The sequence below is a fragment of the Anabas testudineus genome, chromosome 4 (genome assembly GCF_900324465.2).
Source record: "Anabas testudineus chromosome 4, fAnaTes1.2, whole genome shotgun sequence".
NCBI classification, from domain to species: Eukaryota; Metazoa; Chordata; class Actinopteri; order Anabantiformes; family Anabantidae; genus Anabas; species Anabas testudineus.
The window spans coordinates 21,993,035-22,015,371 of record NC_046613.1 but is presented as its reverse complement, the minus strand read 5'-3'; the positions used below and the strand labels follow the sequence as shown (position 1 = coordinate 22,015,371).

Here is a 22,337-nt window from a genome sequence, read left to right as displayed (position 1 = left end):
GATATAAGAAAGAAAACCTGGTGTTTTTATTATTTTGCTAAGGATCCAGTGTGTAATATAAAGGGTTTGTGTGTTTGGTTACTTCCTCTGGATTCTGTTCCCTGCAAGCCCTAGATTATATTTGGAGGTTGGAGCAGAGTTGCGTAAACTGTTGAGCAATCCTTTTGTGTGAAATCCACAGCTCCTGTGTATAACAGAGTTTCAGTCTCCAGTTTTTACTTCTCTCTGGTGGCTCAGGGTAATGTAGGTAAAATGCACATAACCAGAAGCTGTGTCCTATTTCTGTGGATGTATCCACTGGCCTTTGTGAAAAGTCAAGGTAAGACCAAGTAGTTGAATAATTCGTACAGCCTTTGTATCTTATTTTTCAATTTTCTTCTGTGCATTGATATTTTATTGTTAGGATGAACACAAAATGACTCATACTTCTAATCTGTTTATTGCTATCCCACAGAATGCACCCTTCAACAGTTTATAAGCGGCCCCCATTATGATTCGAATTTTGACACAACTGGCATGGAAGCCAGTTATCCTGGTGGAAAACAATTGAGAGTGGGCTGCAATGTTGGTTACAGTGGTTTCTTTAAACTGCTTTGTATTGAGGGAAAATGGCAACCTAGAGGCACAAAATGTCAACGTGAGTAACCAGCTCTTATCTCTGTGAAACTGCACTCTGTGCTGAAGCAGGACACTATTGATTAATCTAAATTAAACGGTATAGTATTAATAAAAATACAGTGTATTATAGTTGAATAGAACAACCACTAGTGTCATCACTGCAATTTGTGCAATTCACTGCCATGAATTTACTGTTATTCTTTCAAATGTACATGTTTTAAGCGAGATCGTGTGGTCATCCCGGTGATGCACAGTTTGCAGATTTTCATCTGGAGAAGGGAGAAGATTTTGTCTTTGGCTCACAAGTTGTGTACACCTGTCACAAAGGGTACGAATCTCTTAGTAATCACAAATCCATACTGTTTTTTTATGTATTTTGTGCTTTGTGACTATCAGAGGTGGAATTAAGTCACATGCACAAATCTCAAACAAGCCTTAGGTTGCTTCAGTAAGAAGTCACACAAAGAAATAGTTTGTGAACAGAGGATCCTAAAACCTGCATTCAAGACTTCAACTGCTCCTTTTAATGATGCACCATATAGGAGACATCACAGGTGACAGATCTGGACTGCAGGCAGCCCAGTCTAGCACACTCACTGATGCACACTCATACAGTCTGGATAGTTTTCTGTCTTCAGCCTCAGAAGTCCATTAATTTTTTCCTGAGCTGAAACGTGAACTTCTCTAACAGAACTGATGTTCAGCTTCCTCTTTGCATAATAGAGTTGTATTTCTGGATGCAAATGGTGGACTGTGATAACAGCTTGCCAAAAACCCTCCAACCAATGTGGCTTTGTTCGTCACAGTAGCATGACTGTTTCTCATGCATTACCACCTGGGGACTTGAAGGTCACACATATTTATCACTGATTTCTGTCCTTGGCTTTTAAACATAGATTTCCCCAGAAACTTTAAATCTGTTCACAAAATGGTACTGGTACCGTTCTTTTTCAATGCATTAAGCCAAACTCAAAAGCCACAGCAAACAAGTTAGCTAAAAAGAAATATTGACCTGCTTTTTATGGGTTTTTTACTAAGGAAGTTGGACATTGTTGTGATCCTGTCACTAACATTTTCACCATCACTGTTCTTTCCATCAACAATATAATTCTCAAATCCAAATGTTTATATTTTTGGACTAATAGCTTCCTCATGCTTTGGTCTCTGCTGCTATGCTGTGTTCTTTTGGGTTGCCAGGTTTGCACACATTTGTATATAAATTACCCAATCGTGTTTCAATGGGGATTTTTTTTTTTTTTTTTTTTTTTTTTTTTTGCTCGTTTGTTTTTGCTGTTTCAAGTTTAAGTCAAAGTTAAGTCTTTAGTCAAATCACATGATTAAATCCTAAATACTCTAGTATAGTTTCCAGTGGATCACAGCAGGTTTAAATTAGATATGCCTTCTATTTTGTAACCTTGCTTCAACATATACTCTTCTTCTTTTAGTTATCAAATGGTCAGTCGGAAAAACTACCGGACCTGCATGGCAGAAGGCTGGGATGGTATTGTTCCTATCTGTGAAGGTATGTTAACAAAAAAAGGATCTTATTCACACACACGTGGAGAAATGTCACCATGTTAGTTGGAAAATTTAAAACCTCATTGATTATCTACTTGTACATCAACACTTGATAATGATGAATACATTTTTTTCCATCGTGTTTTTCTTTCCAGCCCAACAGTGCCCAGTTATTAATGTGGACAATAAGGTTCAGGTGATTGGGGACTTGGAGGAAGCAACCTACGGCAATGTAGTTCGATTTAGCTGCAAGTTTGGAAATGAAATCCTAGATGGGCCATCAGAGCTGTATTGTAATGAATATGGAGAGTGGAGTGGCAACACCCCAACATGTAAAGGTACATCAAGATGAAGAAACGGGGAGGAAGTTGAAGATGAACCCATGCATACGTACTGTATATAAAAACCATAGCAAACTAAACTAATATAAACTATTTTAAAGTGTATGAGAGCTCCAAATAATGAATTAAACTGTACCACAAGTAAGATTAACAAGTCAATTCAAACCTAATCTTACCCTTTTACTTTGCAAGGAATATAGTCATTTTAAACCTTAAAGTGTTGTCGCTTACTGGAGATTTGCACACGTAGTTAATTTATTTGTCTTTTCATAAAGAAATGTAGTTATATGTTCATGCTCATGTGAATATTCCTAACAGCTATAACATGTAGACCGCCTGAGATTGAAAATGGTGACGTGCTTGAAGATACCCTGGAGTACAAAGAGCATGACATCCTACATTTTAGATGCAAGACAAATACAAACGGACAGAAGAACGACAGTCAAATGCATAAAGTTAGGATCAGGGGCGGACTGGAGTCCCACACCTGCATGTGAATGTAAGTACAGGCTGAGAAATTCCAATGCTTCATAAAAATGTGCTGGGTTATTAAAACAAACTAACATGTGCGACATGTGCTTAATTTCCCACTAACTGCAGTGATAAAATGTAAACTGGATTTGCCACCACTCAAAGGAACCACGTATGAACCTGCATTCAGAAACCTATTTCTACCTGGTGACAGAGTGAGAGTCACATGTGAACAGAGGTACGGGATTTTTGGTTCCTGGGAGTTGACAGCAGAAACTACTTGCAAAGACAATGGAGAATGGACTGTGAGACCAGTTTGCCAAGGTACAGACTCTGTGTGCTTTAGACTGTGTCCAGAGACTATGAGATTACTGGTTCATCAAAGCCTGATGTTTACTTCACATTAACAAATCTGTCTTTTTCTAGAGGTTGTGTGCATCAAACAAGACCCACATGTGAGTCGGTGGTATGTGGATTACTGGAGAGACAAAATAACACTGGGGGAGACTGTAGGTTACAGCTGTAGGTCAGGCTACAAGGAAACAGCTGCTGAGGCCACATGCTCCAGAGGTGGATGGGAACCAAATCCACTTTGTCGAGGTATTATTCAACTGAATTTGTATTTATGGTATTTCTACTATTGGTCCAGTTAGGATCAGTCTTTTTTTTACTCTACTATTTTCCACCAATCAGAAACTTAAACTTTAACGGTTGGTAAGCAGAAAAAGGCCATGCGTTAGGCATTAATATGTCTTCTACCACTGCAGGGACCAGTTTAAGTTACATTTTTGTGATTGGTGTTATGGTCCAGAAGCAGTGAATGGCTTAAGAATTATGCTGAATATCTCCAGCTTACTGCAAACCTCAAGGCTTCTCACCATATGCAATCAGTAAATACAGTATATCAGAGCTAGAGATTTAAATTTAATTTGATTCAATCAAAAGAAAAAGGAGAAAAAACACAAACTAACAGTTAACTTGAGTGTACATAATGAAACATGTCTTAAATCTAAAATACTGCACATAAACCAAAGCTTGTACTAGAGCCATTCACTTTCTATTGTTAACAGTAAGTAGTAACAGTTTCATATGCTGACACACACACCTCCCAGATCTCAACATGTTCGCTGGACCTGCATGTCAAGCAAATGCATAAGTTGATTGTACGTTTTGCCGGGAGGCCTGTTTGAAACATGTAGGCAAACATCTCTGAACGTTTGTCTGTGTGCATCTGTATAATTCAGGCAAAAGGTAATGTAGCCTCCTGCAATACTTCAGTGACATTAATGGATAAAACAGGTTATAATAACAAGGATTTTCTTTTTTTTCCAGAAATTACATGTGACAGACGTGATGTCCAGAATGCAGATATTACAAACAACGATAAGATGATATACAGATATAATGAACAAGTCAGGTATGTCTGCAGTGAAGGTTTACAGGACAGTTTACTCTAACCTGTGGAAAACATGGTTGGTCTGGAAATCTACGATGTACAGGTAAGAAAAAACAGAACAAGTTCAGTGTTGGTGTGTTTTGTGTTGTTGTTGTTGTTTTTATATCTGTGTATTTTTTTTTATATTTGACTTTCTTTGAATGCATTTAAAAAGTTTTTAACAAAACCCCGTCCAGTATTAAGTTGCTGAAGCCTCTTTACACTAAGAAGCAGTTTTCATAGTGCAGTAAACTACACAGTAAATGTTACAACAGGGTAAAACTGCATTTTATTTATCTTTCAGAAATCACATGCGAACCACCTAGTAACCAGTATGGGGATATCATCAATAATAAAGGACAATACAGATACAATGAACAGGTTGATTTAAAGTGCAGGGTTCCTTATAAAGGAAGTTTTTCTCTAACCTGTGGAGAACGTGGTTGGACCGGACAACAAAAATGTACAGGTAAGAATTTCATGACAACATACTCAGTGTTGCCATGTTTGTTTGGGCCAGTGCACTGTTTGCAGAAAAATCATTCTTATTATCTGAATATAAAAATAAAGCAGCAGCTACAGTCCAAGCATCAATTCAATGATAACTCTCTAATGTTGAGAGTGAGGAGGCTTCAGACAGGTGGTCACACCATCATCTTACAACAGGATCCTTCTCTGGTACTTTGAAAAGCTGAGCAGTGATAAATCATTTAAAAGTATGAGTTTGGTCTGTTGTTACTAGAGAGGCTGTTACTATTGATAATATGTAAAATATGTAAAATATGTAGAATATGTCCACTTCATGTGAAAAGATTAAGTTATAAATAGAAATTATGTGTGTTGTTTGTTTGTTTGTTTGTTTTATTCTTTCTTTCTTTCAGAGATCAAATGCAACACATTGCAACATATTGACCCAAATGCAAACTTGGAAGGAACCCGTCAAGAATACTGGTACAATGAGATAGTTTATTATGCCTGTAAGACAGGGGGGGGGAGTTATTCTCTAACCTGTGGAGAAAACGGTTGGATTGGGACTTCATCGTGTAAAGGTAAGAAATTCAACATAATACAGTTTGTTCCCACTCACTCTCAAACATCATAGAACAGGTCAGATAACTTCACATTATTTACTAAAGGACATTCACTCATCTTCTTCTTCTTCTATTCTTCTACCGCAGCAGTTCAGACTAACAAAGATTCCATGTTTACAACTTGTCTGATAAATGAAGCCTTGAATTGTAATTTTAGATTTAAATTAGATTTAGATTTGTTTATACCACTTTAATGTATATTTATTTAGCACTGAAAGAAATTAGATGAACATGGATAAATGCCACACTTCATGGAAACCAGCTTTTCTTTTATGAAGTATATTTAACACCTGAATACACAGTAAAATACCTCTTACTGAAACACTGTAAGTACTGGAGAGCGTATTTAAGAATACAGGAAATATGAAACACACTTTATTTGTGTAAAGTCTTTTCGTTTAATTTGTTTCAGAAACAACGTGTAAAAAAAAGAACATTGTCAAAGCATACATTGTCCGCAACAACAAGAACATTTACAGCCAAGATGAAACAGTTGAATACGAATGCAGTAGTAACAAGGAAATACGTTTTAATGTTACCTGTGATAAAGGTGTTTGGACTGATATTCAGAGCTGTCCAGGTAAGAACATACAACTAGAACAAATATGGTTTCAAACATTGTATAGTTACTTAACATTAAACTAATGTTAATGAAAGGACCAAAGTTATTTATTGTCCTGTGGAGGCACTTGATGAAAAGATGAAGGATGAGCAACAGGATCCATTTACTTTTAAATGTCAATTCATTTTATAGACATTAAAATGTATCTAGATATTTTTTGTTTTTCTGTTTGAAACTGATAAATTAATGTGTCTTGTTGTCACTTGATTGATGCTGTCTGAATATTTTGCTCTTTTTTTATAGATTTGAAATGTCCAAAACCTAAATTAGACAATGGATTTATAGTTGGTCCCTACAATGACACAGTCTACTTCACCTGTGGTGATTCTTATAAACTTTTGAGCAGTGGATGGTGGGGTGAAGCCAAATGTAACGGAAGTGTGTATGTTGGACTTCAACCATGCATCGGTAACTCATAAAGTCTTCATGTCTAATTCTAACAGGTTTCAAGAAGGAAAATGTCTCTGACAGATCTCTTTACTGGTTTATTACTGGAACCTGTACTCTCCAGTCTAAGTCAAGCTGCCTGAGAGCAGTGACACTGACACTTCACACACATCAGTTTTTTGAATTTAAAATATGTTAAAACGTGACTTGTATTTGATGGTAAAGGTATATACCAAACAAAAAGTTAAATACATTTTATCTGACTACATCATTGTGTAGCAAATTTGAAGCAGCCTTGATTTATTTTTTATCCTGGTGCTGGATAAGTTGAGAAATGTTTCATTGCTAACGAAAAATTAGAAACCAATTGTATTGTATCTACTTTAGGGAAAAATAAGTGCGGACCTCCTGTTATTCCTAATGGACGTTGGACACCTCAACTAAAAATGTATGAACCCAACAAAAACATCCAGATCCGATGTAACGAAGGATACAATGCTGTGGTTTCTCAGCTGACCTGTCGCAAAGGACAATGGAAAACAGGCGAAGTGACACCCCCAATCTTCTGTACACGTGAGTCATGTTTGATTTCATCAACTGTACGTAGTGTACAAAATATATTAGAGGATTTAATCTAAAACTGTTTCTTTTAATTTCTTGCAGCATCTCTCAAATCCTGTAAGCCCCCACCTAAAGTTGACAATGCTGTGGTGATGGAGTCATATCAAAGTGAATACCTGTCTGGTCTGAAGTAACTTATCAGTGCAAAGATGACTTAAGACTGGAGGCCGAGGGAGGGGGCACCATTAGATGCCAAGATGGGGAATGGGAGAACAAGAACATTGAGTGCACAAGTACGTACATCCAATAGCATTTCACAAATGACTTCAGAGAAAGCTTTAGAAAGAAGACTTGAGATTTAACACTGCGTTAAATTAGTTTTGATTGTTTTTTGTTTTTTTTAACGTGAACGTTTGTGTTGAGTGAATCTGCACCGTTTGAATATGATGTTTTACAGTTTGTTAAGTTTAAGAGTTTAAATCAGTAAAATGGGTTAAATTCATAAACATATGTCTTGGTTTATTTACCACGTCTCATTTACTTTGATACTGAGATTATGTGTAAGAGGGATGATGCTTTATGAAGCAGTAAAACTCCAGTTACTCCAGTATCTTATCAGTTCATTGTTTTTTTTTTTTTTTTTTTTTTTGTTTGTTTGTCATTTGTCAGATCAGACTAAACCAGAACAGCAAATACTGTACTGGTTAAATTGATGGAGAACCCACAATTACTGTGCTGTAATTGAAGTTGTGATACTGAACACAGATGTTTTTTTTCCTCCCACAGATCAAAGTTTGGAAACTGAACCTGTTTCTCAAGATTCAAGTGTGTCTCAGTAAAGAATACCCCCCACCCCCTTAAAAAAACAAAAAACTAAATCACTTTTTTTCTGTTGTCTGTTTGCCATGTGCATTATTCATATTGGTTTTATCACATAATAATCTTCATAACTATAACCATTACGATGGGTAATCCTGAGTCTAACAATCATATACGTAACAAAGTGATTTGATGTTATGAACTTTGTTATATTGAATAAACTGATGATTACAAAGGATGTGTTTAAATATGTTTACTCCATTATTAAACAGCAGGCAGAATATTTTTATCAACATCTTGTTTTGTCTTCCTGCAACTTGTCAGTCCTGCACGATACATACACACCCAAAATCCAACTCAACCACCTCCTTGCGAATTGTCAGTCACTGATTCAAAAACATGCATTTCATCACAAAATGATCCTTATGATTTCTACAAAAACATAATTGAGAGTGAGGCGGTGAACCGAAGCTCGATTTTATTATGATCCTTCTGACAGGTTTAATTTAGCTTTTTCATCACACCAATAATAATAATGTGACACATACTCAGACCTGTAACACCTGGAAGCGACTCATCAACACATTTTCAAACCCTCAGAACTCGACGAGCAGGTCAAGACGTGCTCACACTCGATTGGTCCCATTCAAACTATAGGAGCTGATCACAGCATGGCTGAAATGAAAAAGGATGACTGTAAAAACAGATTTTTTTATTTCCCCATGTACTTAAGTTATTTATACATACATTGTAGTATTATTCCTGATAGTACAATAGTGGTATGTATTACAGTAAAATATTGCACATATAGACCATGTTTTGATATGACCATGTGATGTTTACAGCATTAGTTCTCTGGCCAGATTGTAGGAGCTGCTGATCAGGGTGAGGTGGATCTTTTATTATTGTTATATGTTCCTTTCTGAGCACAGATGTGTCCAATACAAACTGAGAAGATTCATTCATGGAGAACAAGACAAAACAAGCAAATAGACTTTGTATAAAATATTAATAAAATCAATTAAACCCTGTGCAGTATCTACAGATTTTCTTTCTTCTGGACAAACTATAGCAACATTTTGATTAACGCCAAAATCCAGTGTATTAAATGTTGAATCGGGTCCAGAGATCTGATCAAATACAGCTGAATCTCATTACTTTTGTCAGCTTATTAAAACTCTGAATATATATCCTTTTTATTACAACTGAGCTTAAAGTGACTTTAGGGTTTTGGGGTTTAGGATCGGTGCAGGTTAGAATGGTGGCCTCAAAATGGGAAAATCATTAGTGAGTGGAGGCGGCTGCAGTTGGACTTTTGTTTGTTTGATGTATTTTAAAGTCTAAATCATTAAAGTGCAAACAAACATGGATCAAGTTTCTTAACTGACTGTTTTTTTTTTCAGTGAGACTTTGTACTGAATTATCAAGTATGTCACACTGAATAGTCAAACAAACCTGTTAATCATCATCCGATCCCGAAAATCGGATCAGACAATGATCTTTTTTCTTCAAACTTGCATGTAGAATTTTATGAATATAGATGTGAGGATACCAAGGGATCCACTCTGAAGAGTCTGTAAACTGCTGCATGTTGTATGACAGATGCTGTCGCTGTGCCTCTTTAAGGTTATGTCAACAGAGTGTGCCTTTGTGTTTTGCTTTGTGTCCTGCTGTGTTCATATAGACTTGTGCAATCCCACTGGGCAGTCCCTGTTGTGACCCTCAGCGTCCCCCTGATGACTGTGACTGGTAAGTATTGTGCTCAGACGACATCAGCCTCAGACTCTCATTTGTCCATGCACAGCTGCTCAAAATGCGATTGTCTTTAATTCTTCTGGTTCTCGCGAATGTGGATGTGTCTTTATCACAGAATGGTGAGACTGACCTTTTTAAATTCAACAGGCTAAATTTGTAGCACAAACATCAGGAGATATTTAAGCACTTGTCAACTATATCTTTTGTGTAAAGGTATTTCAGCGTTGTTTAAGATTGTCTGTAACTGTTAAGGACACGTGCAGTATCCTCTTCTTTACTGTGTTGTTATGTTGTTGTTTGTCAGCATGTGAGGGGACCCCCAACGTTCCTCATGCGTTTGTGACAGAACAGTCCAGAAAAGCTCAGTACCAACAGGGAGATGTGATCTATTTCACCTGTGAAACCGGTTACGTATCTGGTCCGAGCATCAAATATGCATGCACAAACGAGGGCTGGCTGGTAATCCGTAAGGGAACATGCATCTGTGAGTTGACTGACTTTCTGTTGAATGCTTTCAGTGCTTTTTTTGTGGTACTATGGAGGCATTAGGTTGTGTCAAAAGGTCTCAGTTAACTTTATGGTTGAATACTCACGTCATGTTTTTTTTTTGTGTTTTTTAGTAAAACCGTGTGAACTTCCTGATGACATTCCCAATGGCTATTATAAAATTATCAAAGGAGAAGAGTTTGTTTTTGGAGCAGTTATCCAGTATGTTTGTAATGAAGGGTAGGTTGATCTACATTTACTTTTCAAGTTGTTGTTTCGCAGAAGGAAGCAAACAGCTAAGACACAAAAGTGCCATAAGTAGAAATGTTTCAGGTTTCGCAAGATATCAGTACAAGATGTAGTGTTTATGCACATAAGCTCAACATGGTGTGAAAATTAACCTTGAATCACAGTCACAGTATTTAATGATTCATGTGTTTATCTCAAAATGAAAAGCTTTATTTTAGTGTGCATTGTTCCATTGCAGATACCAAATGGTTAGTAAGGTTTCCAGTCGGACCTGTATGCTGGATAGATGGACCAATCATGTGCCCGTATGTGAACGTAAGTCTCATAAACAGCATAACAACGTCCTGTTCATCATCTTCACACTTCAACATTGTTTTTGTTTTTTTAAGCGATACAGCACAAAAAAAAAAAAGGTTCAGTAAGTAAAACAACATATCCTGGTTGGGTGGTTAGGGCATTAGTGCAAAACATAAACAGCTGCTTTCTACAACTGCTACTTCTTTGATTAGAAATAAGTCAGACACAACCATGTTAATATAAATCCTCAGGGTGAAGATTAACTACAAGCTACAGTTACAAACATCTATTTACTGTTAATTGCAACAATGAATTGTCTTAAATTTGTAAGTAAGTATTTTGGTCCACTGATCATGCCAAAATGACATACAAAACAGGATTTCTACAACATTAACAGGGGGGATTATATCGGTGTAGGTTCTCTGTCATCCAGGTGAAGTTATCTGGAAATCGACTGGACTTCCTTCTCATTTTGTCGACCCTTTGTCCTGTTTCTTCTGTCAAAGCTACAGAATGTACAGAACACTGTATTTGTTTAGTTGAGATGCATATCCACTGACATGACTGACTGGTTGTGTTTCGTCAGCTCTGAGCTGTGAACCTCCACCTGTGGATGATGAAATTACAGTAAAGGGTTTACCGGAAAATGATGAACCCATACTTCCAGGACGTTTTCTCACATTCAGCTGTGATGTCCCCGGAAAATATAGGAATGGGAGTTCAGCATTAGTATGTGGTCAAGATGGGAAGTGGGATAATCCATTCCCCACATGTGAAGGTAACTTCTTTAAGTCAACATAGTTGTGTTTTTGTTTTTTTAATTGAATTTTATTGTTTCTGCTCTACTTTTTTTTTTCAGATATCACTTGTGAAGTAGATGTGATGCACCCTAATCTCCATGCAACTGGATTAACATCAGCAAATGAAACCATGAAAATTGGACACGTGTTACAATTTTCCTGTGACACTGGGTACAGGCTGGACGGCTCTGTCAGAATTCAGTGTTTACAAAGTGGACAGTGGGATAAACCGTTTCCAACTTGCTCTAGTATGTCTGCTTTCACTGGAGCACACTCCCATTTCAAATAAATTATTGAAGCTATAGTGAGATTAATATACTGATATTATAATTTCTGATTCAAAACCTTTTTATAGTTGCCCTTTCCCTCATCAATCTATTTACTTATAGCAAGTACAGATTTTAGTTTATATCTTTCATTTATTTTTTATTTTGGCCACTTTGAGTTAAAATAAAAATAAAATAACCTGGTGCAGATGTGGAGCATTATCATTCTTTTAGAGTTGTGTTTCTTGCATCTGACCTATGAATACTAATAATATATTAATAGTGCTACTGTTTCTAGTCTCCCAATAACTCCATTATTGTTGTTTGTGTCCTCATCTACTTTGTGCATATTAGGAAAAGTTATATTTTGGACAGCATCTGGATAAACATACAGTAGATTTAAATATAATGTTTGTCTGATATTAGATCTGATTTACAGCTGTTTATACTGTAAATACCTCTTTACAAATCTGATTCTCTTCTTTAAAACAGAAAACTGCAGAGTCACAGAAATACCAGGAAGTGTAAGGCTCACTACAAGACATGTAGCAGGTTCTCAGCTACGAGCAGGAGAAAAGTTAAGATTTGATTGTCGCCTGCGTAATCACGTTATTCACGGGAAAGAAGAGGTTGAATGTTTAGCAAATGGACAGTGGAGTGAACCCTTTCCAACATGTGGACGTAAGTTTAGTTTAGTTTGTTTTGTTTCATTTGTTTTTTGTCCTTTTTATTAAAGGAAATTATAGAACAAGTGACACCACAGTGCAGTATCAGAGAAGATCTGTTCATTTACCTGTTTACCACTTTGTTTATGTTGTGAAGTAAGTCATGCTTGTAAACGTGGTCTGGTCTTATTCTTAGTGTTAAGTGAGTTAAGTCTTGTGATTTCTGTGTATTTTCCAGAGTCAGAACAGTGAATATGTTTCTCACTGATACAAAACTGGGGAAACAAATCAGTACTCTAAAGCTGACATAACAGGCTGATCATAAATATAAAGATCAGGACATAAAGCATTAGAAAGTGACAAATTAAAAAGATACTTTGCTTACTTTATTTCAGCGCCTGTGGGCTGTGGGAAACCACCAACTCTGCCAGATGGAGACCTCAAATATGACATTAAATTCAGTTACGGAAATACTGAGAAGGTTGAATACATCTGTCAGCCATACTACACTATGCAGGGTGAACCTTTTAAAACCTGCAACAATGGTCTTTGGACTGGATCCATGAGATGCCTCCGTAAGTTACAGTCGCCTTTATAATGTTCATATTGCATTTTAAAAAGTTTGTGCATACATAAAACTAACCCATGAAGCAGACACGCAGAACATGTTCCTCACTTGGGTAATTTATTTGGAATATACTGTACGTTAATAAAATACTATGTCTCTGTTATTTCTTCCAGGACCCTGCACTGTCAATACAGACGACATGAACAGACATAATATTAGGTTTACACATAAGACCAATGATAAGCTGTATTCACCTCATAAAGATCATATTACATTTAGTTGTATCAGAGGAACAGTCCCTGATGGCAGAATGGAATTGCGACAGCAGTGTAATGATGGTGTTATGAATCTCCCCACTTGTGTACCTCGTAGTTGGTAATCTATGGAAAGGCCGGTGCTGTTCACAGTCTGTGTTCCAGCTGGACAGTACATGCTAAATCAGAGCTGCCTGGACAAACATGTCAGTGATTGTAGAAAGTGAAGAGATCAACCAGTACTGATCCAGTGTGTATACTTCAGTGCTGTGACACCATTTCAATAAAACATTTATACTCTCAGTCAGTGTTCTGCCTCAACTTGTGTTATAATGTTAAATTCTTATTTTTGTTTTATTTAGTTGATGTGAAAAGTTGTGTCAGCTTCACAGGTGGAAGCAGCACCTTGAATTCCACATAACCACTCATCTTAGAGGTTGTTGGGCTGAAGAGAACTCTTAATCCAAACGTAAACGTATCATGTCAAGATGTTTTATACTTAAAATTGTCCATAAAATCACATGAAAACTCAGTGTTTCAGGTCATATTTATGCCCAAAAATGCTGTTCGGTGGGAACTGGATTTGCTTGAAGTTCTTGAAGATGTTTCAGCTTCCATCCAGAAGGCCTCATCAGTCCTGGATGGATATTTAATGTTGAACACCTTCCAGCTCTGAATACTAACTGTTTTACCAGCATAAGGAGGCAGCTGTTGTTTATATTAATATTAAAATTAAGCAGATTCTGAAGATTAAAAGTAATGGCACTGTTTGCATTTTCCTGGTTTTCTGTATAAATTGGTCATGAAATGTGATTTGATCTTCACCAAGATCAATTTTTCCAATCTAATAAGACAAGCTAGTGCTTCCTGTGGCTTCATTATGCTTCCCTTGAATCCATGCCCAGAAAGATCAGGCCCAATTCACACATCCACCAGGTTGGACACCTCCAAATGACCCACTGTAGGGGGTAGGAGGGGCTGGCACAGGTGTGAATGTTACTATCTTTTCACATCTTCCCCTTCCAGTGTTTCACCTAATGAGCTCATTGAGGCCAGGGGTGAAGTGAAACCAACCTGGAGGACAAATCTATGGTCTCTAGCCAACTATCCTCAGACATCAGATGATGTTTCCTCCACCATACGTCATGAAGTCTTTTAGTTAGCTACTAACAGCTGACTGAGCACACGTCCCTTTATGAAGAGTGACACGATACAGAACAAGTGCTGCATGAAACAATATAAACTGAATCTAAAAGCACAAAGGATACTGTATGCATGGGACTGTGATGTGTTGCTGTCTCATTGGGCAGTCGGTGTCATTACCCTCAATGCTCCCTGAGGACGTCTGTTGGAGACAAACACACAGGACTTCAGGTCTGAACACAGCACTGGTCAAAGGACAATGCACTTCTCTTTAATCCTCTTGTTTCTCCAATTGTTGGGAAATGTGGACGTTTCTTTATCGCAGAATGGTAAGAAGGATTTTTTCAAAAAGGCGTCCTTTTAAAAGCTGTGAGGAGATAAAGACAGCATTCTGTTAAATGGATAAAAAAAGGCTAATGGATAACTACATTTCTAGATTAGTCATATTTTCTTATTTCAGGAGAGTGCGTGTTTGTCGCGTTGTTCATTTAAAATCATATTTAGTTATAGTTAGTATATTTGGTCTGTGACAGCATTACAGTGCAGTATATCATAACGTCTGAGTGATAATCAGTTTTGAGTGTGTTTTGTGTTCACTTTTTTCTCTTCAATACATGATGCCATGCTTTTCTCTCTTAGCATGTTCCAATCTCCCAGATGTTCCTCACGCCCAAGTGTCAGAAGACACCAAAAAAGCTGAGTACCAAGAAGGAGATGTGATCCATTTCACCTGTGAAACGGGCTATCAATCAGATCAAACCTCCAAATATGTGTGCACAAGGGGGGGCTGGTTGGCAGTCCGTCAAGGAACATGCTACTGTGAGTTACATTACTTTTTTTTTATTTTATTTGTCTTTTACTGCTGACTTGTTCTGACATGCAGGGATGCTACATTCACATTAGATTCTGGATCCTAGTGCTCAGACGCTGAAGTCGTATGATATTGTTAGTGTTGAGGCAGCATACAAGCTCCTTTCAATCAAAACACTCCCCCTGAAAGTAACTCTGTTCATGTTTAGATGCTTTACATTGTGGTAATAGTCAGATTGTCTGTGTTATTTGCCCATCAGCTGATGAAATAGTGTGAATGCTTGTAACTATTTCTTTTTGTTTTCCCATGTTGTTGTTTGTTAGCATGTTCAACGCTCCCACAGGTTCACCACGCTCGTATTTCAGAAGAGACCAGAAAGACTGAGTACCAACAAGGACATGTGATAGAGTTCACTTGTGATCCTGGTTATAAATCAAGCCTGACCATCAAATATGCATGTACAAGTGGGGGCTGGCTGGCCATCAGTGGGGGAAGCTGCACCTGTAAGTCAGTTGTCATTTTATTTTGTGCTTTCAACACTGAAGTGAATACTAATAATAATAATAACACTGTTGTTTGTGCCTTAGACGTACGTACAAATATGACCTCAAATATGACATTAAATTCAGTTACGTAAATACTGAGAAGGTTGAATACATCTGTCAGCTACACTACACTATGCAGGGTGAACCTTTTAAAACCTGCAACAATGGTCGTTGGACTGGATCCATGAGATGTCTCCGTAAGTTACAGTCACCTTTATAATTTTCATATTGTATTTAATGAAGTTTGTGCACACATAAAACTAATCCATGAAGCAGACACGCAGAACATGTTCCTCACTTGGGTAATTTATTTGGAATATACTGTACGTTAATAAAATACTATGTCTCTGTTATTTCTTCCAGGACCCTGCACTGTCAATAGAGACGACATGTACAGACATAATATTAGGTTTACACATAAGACCGATGATAAGCTGTATTCACCTCATGAAGATCATATTACATTTAGTTGTATCAGAGGAACAGTCCCTGATGGCAGAATGGAATTGCGACAGCAGTGTAATGATGGTGTGATGAATCTCCCCACTTGTGTACCTCGTAGTCGGTAATCTATGGAAAGGCCGGTGCTGTTCACAGTCTGTGTTCCAGCTGGACAGTACATGCTAAATCAGAGCTGCCTGGACAAACATGTCAGTGATTGTAGAAAGTGAAGAGATCAACCAGTACTGATCCAGTGTGTATACTTCAGTGCTGTGACACCATTTCAATAAAACATTTATACTCTCAGTCAGTGTTCTGCCTCAACTTGTGTTATAATGTTAAATTCTTATTTTTGTTTTATTTAGTTGATGTGAAAAGTTATGTCAGCTTCACAGGTGGAAGCAGCACCTTGAATTCCACATAACCACTCATCTTAGAGGTTGTTGGGCTGAAGAGAACTCTTAATCCACCCGTAAACGTATCATGTCAAGATGTTTTATACTTAAAATTGTCCATAAAATCACATAAAAACTCAGTGTTCCAGGTCATGTTTATGCCCAAAAATGCTGTTCGGTGGGAACTGGATTTGCTTGAAGTTCTTGAAGATGTTTCACCTTCCATCCAGAAGGCCTCATCAGTCCTGGATGGATATTTAATGTTGAACACCTTCCAGCTCTGAATACTAACTGTTTTACCAGCATAAGGAGGCAGCTGTTGTTTATATTAATATTAAAATTAAGCAGATTCTGAAGATTAAAAGTAATGGCACTGTTTGCATTTTCCTGGTTTTCTGTATAAATTGGTCATGAAATGTGATTTGATCTTCACCAAGATCAATTTTTCCAATCTAATAAGACAAGCTAGTGCTTCCTGTGGCTTCATTATGCTTCCCTTGAATCCATGCCCAGAAAGATCAGGCCTAATTCCCACATCCACCAGGTTGGACACACCTATCGACCCACTGTAGGGGGTAGGAGGGGCTGGCACAGGTGTGACTGTTACTATCTTTTTTACACCCTCACCTTCCTGTGTTTCACCTAATGAGCTCATTGAGGCCAGGAGTGAAGTGAAGCCAACCTGGAGGACAAATCTATGGTCTCTAGCCAACTATCCTCAGACATCAGATGATGTTTCCTCCACCATACGTCATGAAGTCTTTTAGTTAGCTACTAACAGCTGACTGAGCACACGTCCCTTTATAAAGAGTGACACGATACAGAACAAGTGCTGCATGAAACAATATAAACTGAATCTAAAAGTACAAAGGATACTGTATGCATGTGACTGTGATGTGTTGCTGTCTCATTGGGCAGTCGGTGTCATTACCCTCAATGCTCCCTGAGGACGTCTGTTGGAGACAAACACACAGGACTTCAGGTCTGAACACAGCACTGGTCAAAGGACAATGCACTTCTCTTTAATCCTCTTGTTTCTCCATTTGTTGGGAAATGTGGACGTTTCTTTATCGCAGAATGGTAAGAAGGATTTTTTTAAAAGGCGTCCTTTTAAATTCTGACAGTTTCAGCTGTGAGGAGATAAAGACAGCATTCTGTTAAATGGATATAAAAAAGGCTAATGGATAACTACATTTCTAGATTAGTCATATTTTCTTATTTCAGGAGAGTGCGTGTTTGTCGCGTTGTTCATTTAAAATCATATTTAGTTATAGTTAGTATATTTGGTCTGTGACAGCATTACAGTGCAGTATATCATAACGTCTGAGTGATAATCAGTTTTGAGTGTGTTTTGTGTTCACTTTTTTCTCTTCAATACATGATGACATGCTTTTCTCTCTTAGCATGTTCCAATCTCCCAGATGTTCCTCACGCCCAAGTGTCAGAAGACACCAAAAAAGCTGAGTACCAAGAAGGAGATGTGATCCATTTCACCTGTGAAACGGGCTATCAATCAGATCAAACCTCCAAATATGTGTGCACAAGGGGGGGCTGGTTGGCAGTCCGTCAAGGAACATGCTACTGTGAGTTACATTACTTTTTTTTATTTTATTTGTCTTTTACTGCTGACTTGTTCTGACATGCAGGGATGCTACATTCACATTAGATTCTGGATCCTAGTGCTCAGACGCTGAAGTCGTATGATATTGTTAGTGTTGAGGCAGCATACAAGCTCCTTTCAATCAAAACACTCCCCCTGAAAGTACCTCTGTTCATGTTTAGATGCTTTACATTGTGGTAATAGTCAGATTGTCTGTGTTATTTGCCCATCAGCTGATGAAATAGTGTGAATGCTTGTAACTATTTCTTTTTGTTTTCCCATGTTGTTGTTTGTTAGCATGTTCAACACTCCCACAGGTTCACCACGCTCGTATTTCAGAAGAGACCAGAAAGACTGAGTACCAACAAGGACATGTGATAGAGTTCACTTGTGATCCTGGTTATAAATCAAGCCTGACCATCAAATATGCATGTACAAGTGGGGGCTGGCTGGCCATCAGTGGGGGAAGCTGCACCTGTAAGTCAGTTGTCATTTTATTTTATGCTTTCAACACTGAAGTGAATACTAATAATAATAATAACACTGTTGTTTGTGCCTTAGACGTACGTACAATCCCAATTCCAAAAAAGTTGAGATATTATCTAAAAGCCACATAAAACTGAATGAATTGACTTGCAAATCTGATGAATCCATATTTTATTCACAATACAACATAGAAAACACATCAAATGTTTACGCTGAGAAAATCTGGTTACTGAGTCATCCAACCACAACACTGTGGTAATATTTGATATGTTTTCTATGATTTATTCTATTGGAGTTAAATAATGTTTTTTTGGGGGAGGGGGTTGTGTTTCTTTAAAGCAACTCAACATTTTATATTTGAAACCAATCTGAGACTTTTATGTCCACATGCAACAACAAAATGCTTTTTTAAAATGTGGTCGATTTTAAAATCCACAGTGGCCTTGAGGTTTGGTTTCTCTGTTGCAACGTTATTTTGAGGAGTTGGATGTTGAAAAGTGTAATTTAAATATCAAATGTTGCCTCAGTCATGACTTTGTTTGTTCTGCAGTGACCTGACTGACTGTGTGTTTTAAGTTTTAACTTCAGGCTGTGAGCCCCCGCCTGTAGATGGAGGCTTCATAGTGAAAGGTTTACCAGAAAATAACGACCTCATACTTCCTGATCACGTCCTCACATTCAGCTGTGAAGATGGGAAATACCTTAATGGCACATCATTGCTGATATGTGGTGAGGATGGACAGTGGACCAGTCCATTCCCTTCTTGCAATGGTAAACATCAACACGACTGTTAGAAAAATATTACAGAGTTATCTTTGTACATTTCTTCTTTTTATGAGACTACATAACTTGAAGTGACTCATGGCTTTGTCCTTGTGAGATAGTGCACCTGAATTCTTATATTAGGGAAACAGACAGAATTGAATTAATCTTAAAGAAACTAACTGCATAAAGTTCAATTCTTTAAATCAACATAGTTGTGTTTTTATTATTGTTTATTTATTTGAATGTCACAGTTTCTGCTCTACTTTTTTCAGATATCACTTGTGACGTAGATGTGATGCACCCTAATCTCCATGCAACTGGATTACCATCAGCAAATGAAATCATGAAAATTGGACACGTGTTACAATTTTCCTGTGACACTGGGTACAGGCTGGACGGCTCTGTCAGAATTCAGTGTTTACAAAGTGGACAGTGGGATAAACCGTTTCCAACTTGCTCTAGTATGTCTGCTTTCACTGGAGCACACTCCCATTTCAAATAAATTATTGAAGCTATAGTGAGATTAATAAACTAATATTATAATTTCTGATTCAAAACCTTTTTATAGTTGCCCTTTCCCTCATCAATCTATTTACTTATAGCAAGTACAGATTTTAGTTTATATCTTTCATTTATTTTTTATTTTGGCCACTTTGAGTTAAAATAAAAATAAAATAACCTGGTGCAGATGTGGAGCATTATCATTCTTTTAGAGTTGTGTTTCTTGCATCTGACCTATGAATACTAATAATATATTAATAGTGCTACTGTTTCTAGTCTCCCAACAACTCCATTATTGTTGTTTGTGTCCTCATCTACTTTGTGCATATTAGGAAAAGTTATATTTTGGACAGCATCTGGATAAACATACAGTAGATTTAAATATAATGTTTGTCTGATATTAGATCTGATTTACAGCTGTTTATACTGTAAATACCTCTTTACAAATCTGATTCTCTTCTTTAAAACAGAAAACTGCAGAGTCACAGAAATACCAGGAAGTGTAAGGCTCACTACAAGACATGTAGCAGGTTCTCAACTACGAGCAGGAGAAAAGTTACGATTTGATTGTCGCCAGCGTAATCACATTATTCACGGGAATGAAGAGGTTGAATGTTTAGCAAATGGACAGTGGAGTGAACCCTTTCCAACATGTGGACGTAAGTTTAGTTTTGTTTGTTTTGTTTCATTTGTTTTTTGTTCTTTTTATTAAAGGAAATTATAGAACAAGTGACACCACAGTGCAGTATCAGAGAAGATCTGTTCATTTACCTGTTTACCACTTTGTTTATGTTGTGAAGTAAGTCATGCTTGTAAACGTGGTCTGGTCTTATTCTTAGTGTTAAGTGAGTTAAGTCTTGTGATTTCTGTGTATTTTCCAGAGTCAGAACAGTGAATATGTTTCTCACTGATAAAAAAAATGGGGAAATAAATCAGTACTCTAAAGCTGACATAACAGGCTGATCATAACTATAAAGATCAGGACGTAAAGCATTAGAAAGTGACAAATTAAAAAGATACTTTGCTTACTTTATTTCAGCGCCTGTGGGCTGTGGGAAACCACCAACTCTGCCAGATGGAGACCTCAAATACGACATTAAATTCAGTTACGTAAATACTGAGAAGGTTGAATACATCTGTCAGCTACACTACACTATGAAGGGTGAACCTTTTAAAACCTGCAACAATGGTCGTTGGACTGGATCCATGAGATGCCTCCGTAAGTTACAGTCACCTTTATAATTTTCATATTGTATTTAAAGAAGTCTGTGCACACATAAAACTAATCCATGAAGCAGACACGCAACAGAACATGTTCCTCACTTGGGTCGATTTCTCTAGAATATGATGAACATTAATGAAATACTATGTCTCTGTTATTTCTTCCAGGACCCTGCACTGTCAATAGAGACGACATGTACAGACATAATATTAGGTTTACACATAAGACCGATGATAAGCTGTATTCACCTCATGGAGATCATATTACATTTAGTTGTATCAGAGGAACAGTCCCTGATGGCAGATTGGAAATGCGACAGCAGTGTAATGATGGCGTGATGAACCTCCCCACTTGTGTACCTCGTAGTTGGTAATCTATGGAAAGGCCGGTGCTGTTCACAGTCTGTGTTCCAGCTGGACAGTACATGCTAAATCAGAGCTGCCTGTCAGTGATTGCAGAGAGTGAAGAGATCAACCAGTACTGATCCAGTGTGTATACTTCAGTGCTGTGACACCATTTCAATAAAACATTTATACTCTCAGTCAGTGTTCTGCTTCAACATGTGTCATAGAGAAGCTGTGAGAATTATGACATTATAATACATATTTGTGCAGAAATTATATAATATTTGTTCTTAATGTTTCAGATTTCAAAAACTAATTCAAAAAGTAATTCCTATTTGTTATAAAAGCTTCTACAGTGATGACTGTTTGTCAGTACCGGTCCATCTGGTGTCATATTATTTATGGAGCACTCCAGGAGCTGAATGATTAGCTACACCAGCTACAACAATTAAAATGCTGATTAAACATATTATCATATTACTACTTTTTACAATCATATGTCAGATATAACAAGTCACTTCCAGAGGTCATTTCTCATTTCGCACTGTGGAACATGGTGATATTACAGGGGAAAAGCCCATGATTAGCCCATAGCAGTGGATTCTGTGTGTTGTATTTATGGTGCGATGACCCCGTCCTTTTGGCAGTAAAATACTTGGTTAACTGGAAGTGATACACATGAGCTGGCTGGACAAAGATATAAATGATTTATCAGATTGAGGAAAATACTGTAGAACAGTTCTGTTTTCACAATCTGTCTTCAATTCAGAGCAGTCAAAACATTTTTTTGTATAGTTTTATTCAAACATTCATGCAAAACAGCAAGAAAACAGAAACCGTGCAGAAGAGTTGGGATCGTCTTTCTTAGGCTAAATAAGCAG

At 37.3% G+C, this 22,337-nt stretch overlaps 1 protein-coding gene across 1 annotated transcript; it reads left to right on the top strand.

Moving 5' to 3' along the window:
- Nucleotides 1–159: 159 nt before the first annotated feature.
- On the top strand, nt 160–21,554 carry LOC113152478 (complement factor H-like). Its single transcript, XM_026345737.1, is given in 38 exon segments — nt 160–319; nt 455–637; nt 841–946; nt 2,064–2,140; nt 2,292–2,474; nt 2,796–2,895; nt 2,897–2,976; nt 3,078–3,272; nt 3,375–3,548; nt 4,281–4,382; nt 4,385–4,447; nt 4,688–4,852; nt 5,265–5,432; nt 5,887–6,054; nt 6,340–6,504; nt 6,871–7,056; nt 7,147–7,227; nt 7,230–7,337; nt 9,618–9,737; nt 9,923–10,102; nt 10,239–10,344; nt 10,592–10,668; nt 11,237–11,428; nt 11,510–11,698; nt 12,209–12,397; nt 12,777–12,956; nt 13,123–13,326; nt 14,986–15,165; nt 15,481–15,660; nt 16,265–16,267; nt 17,487–17,618; nt 17,942–18,121; nt 18,436–18,615; nt 19,201–19,395; nt 19,662–19,850; nt 20,361–20,549; nt 20,930–21,109; nt 21,280–21,554. Coding segments are annotated over 38 exon segments (5,622 nt in total). The 5' UTR covers nt 160–252; the 3' UTR covers nt 21,486–21,554.
- The last annotated feature ends 783 nt before the right edge of the window (nt 21,555–22,337 follow it).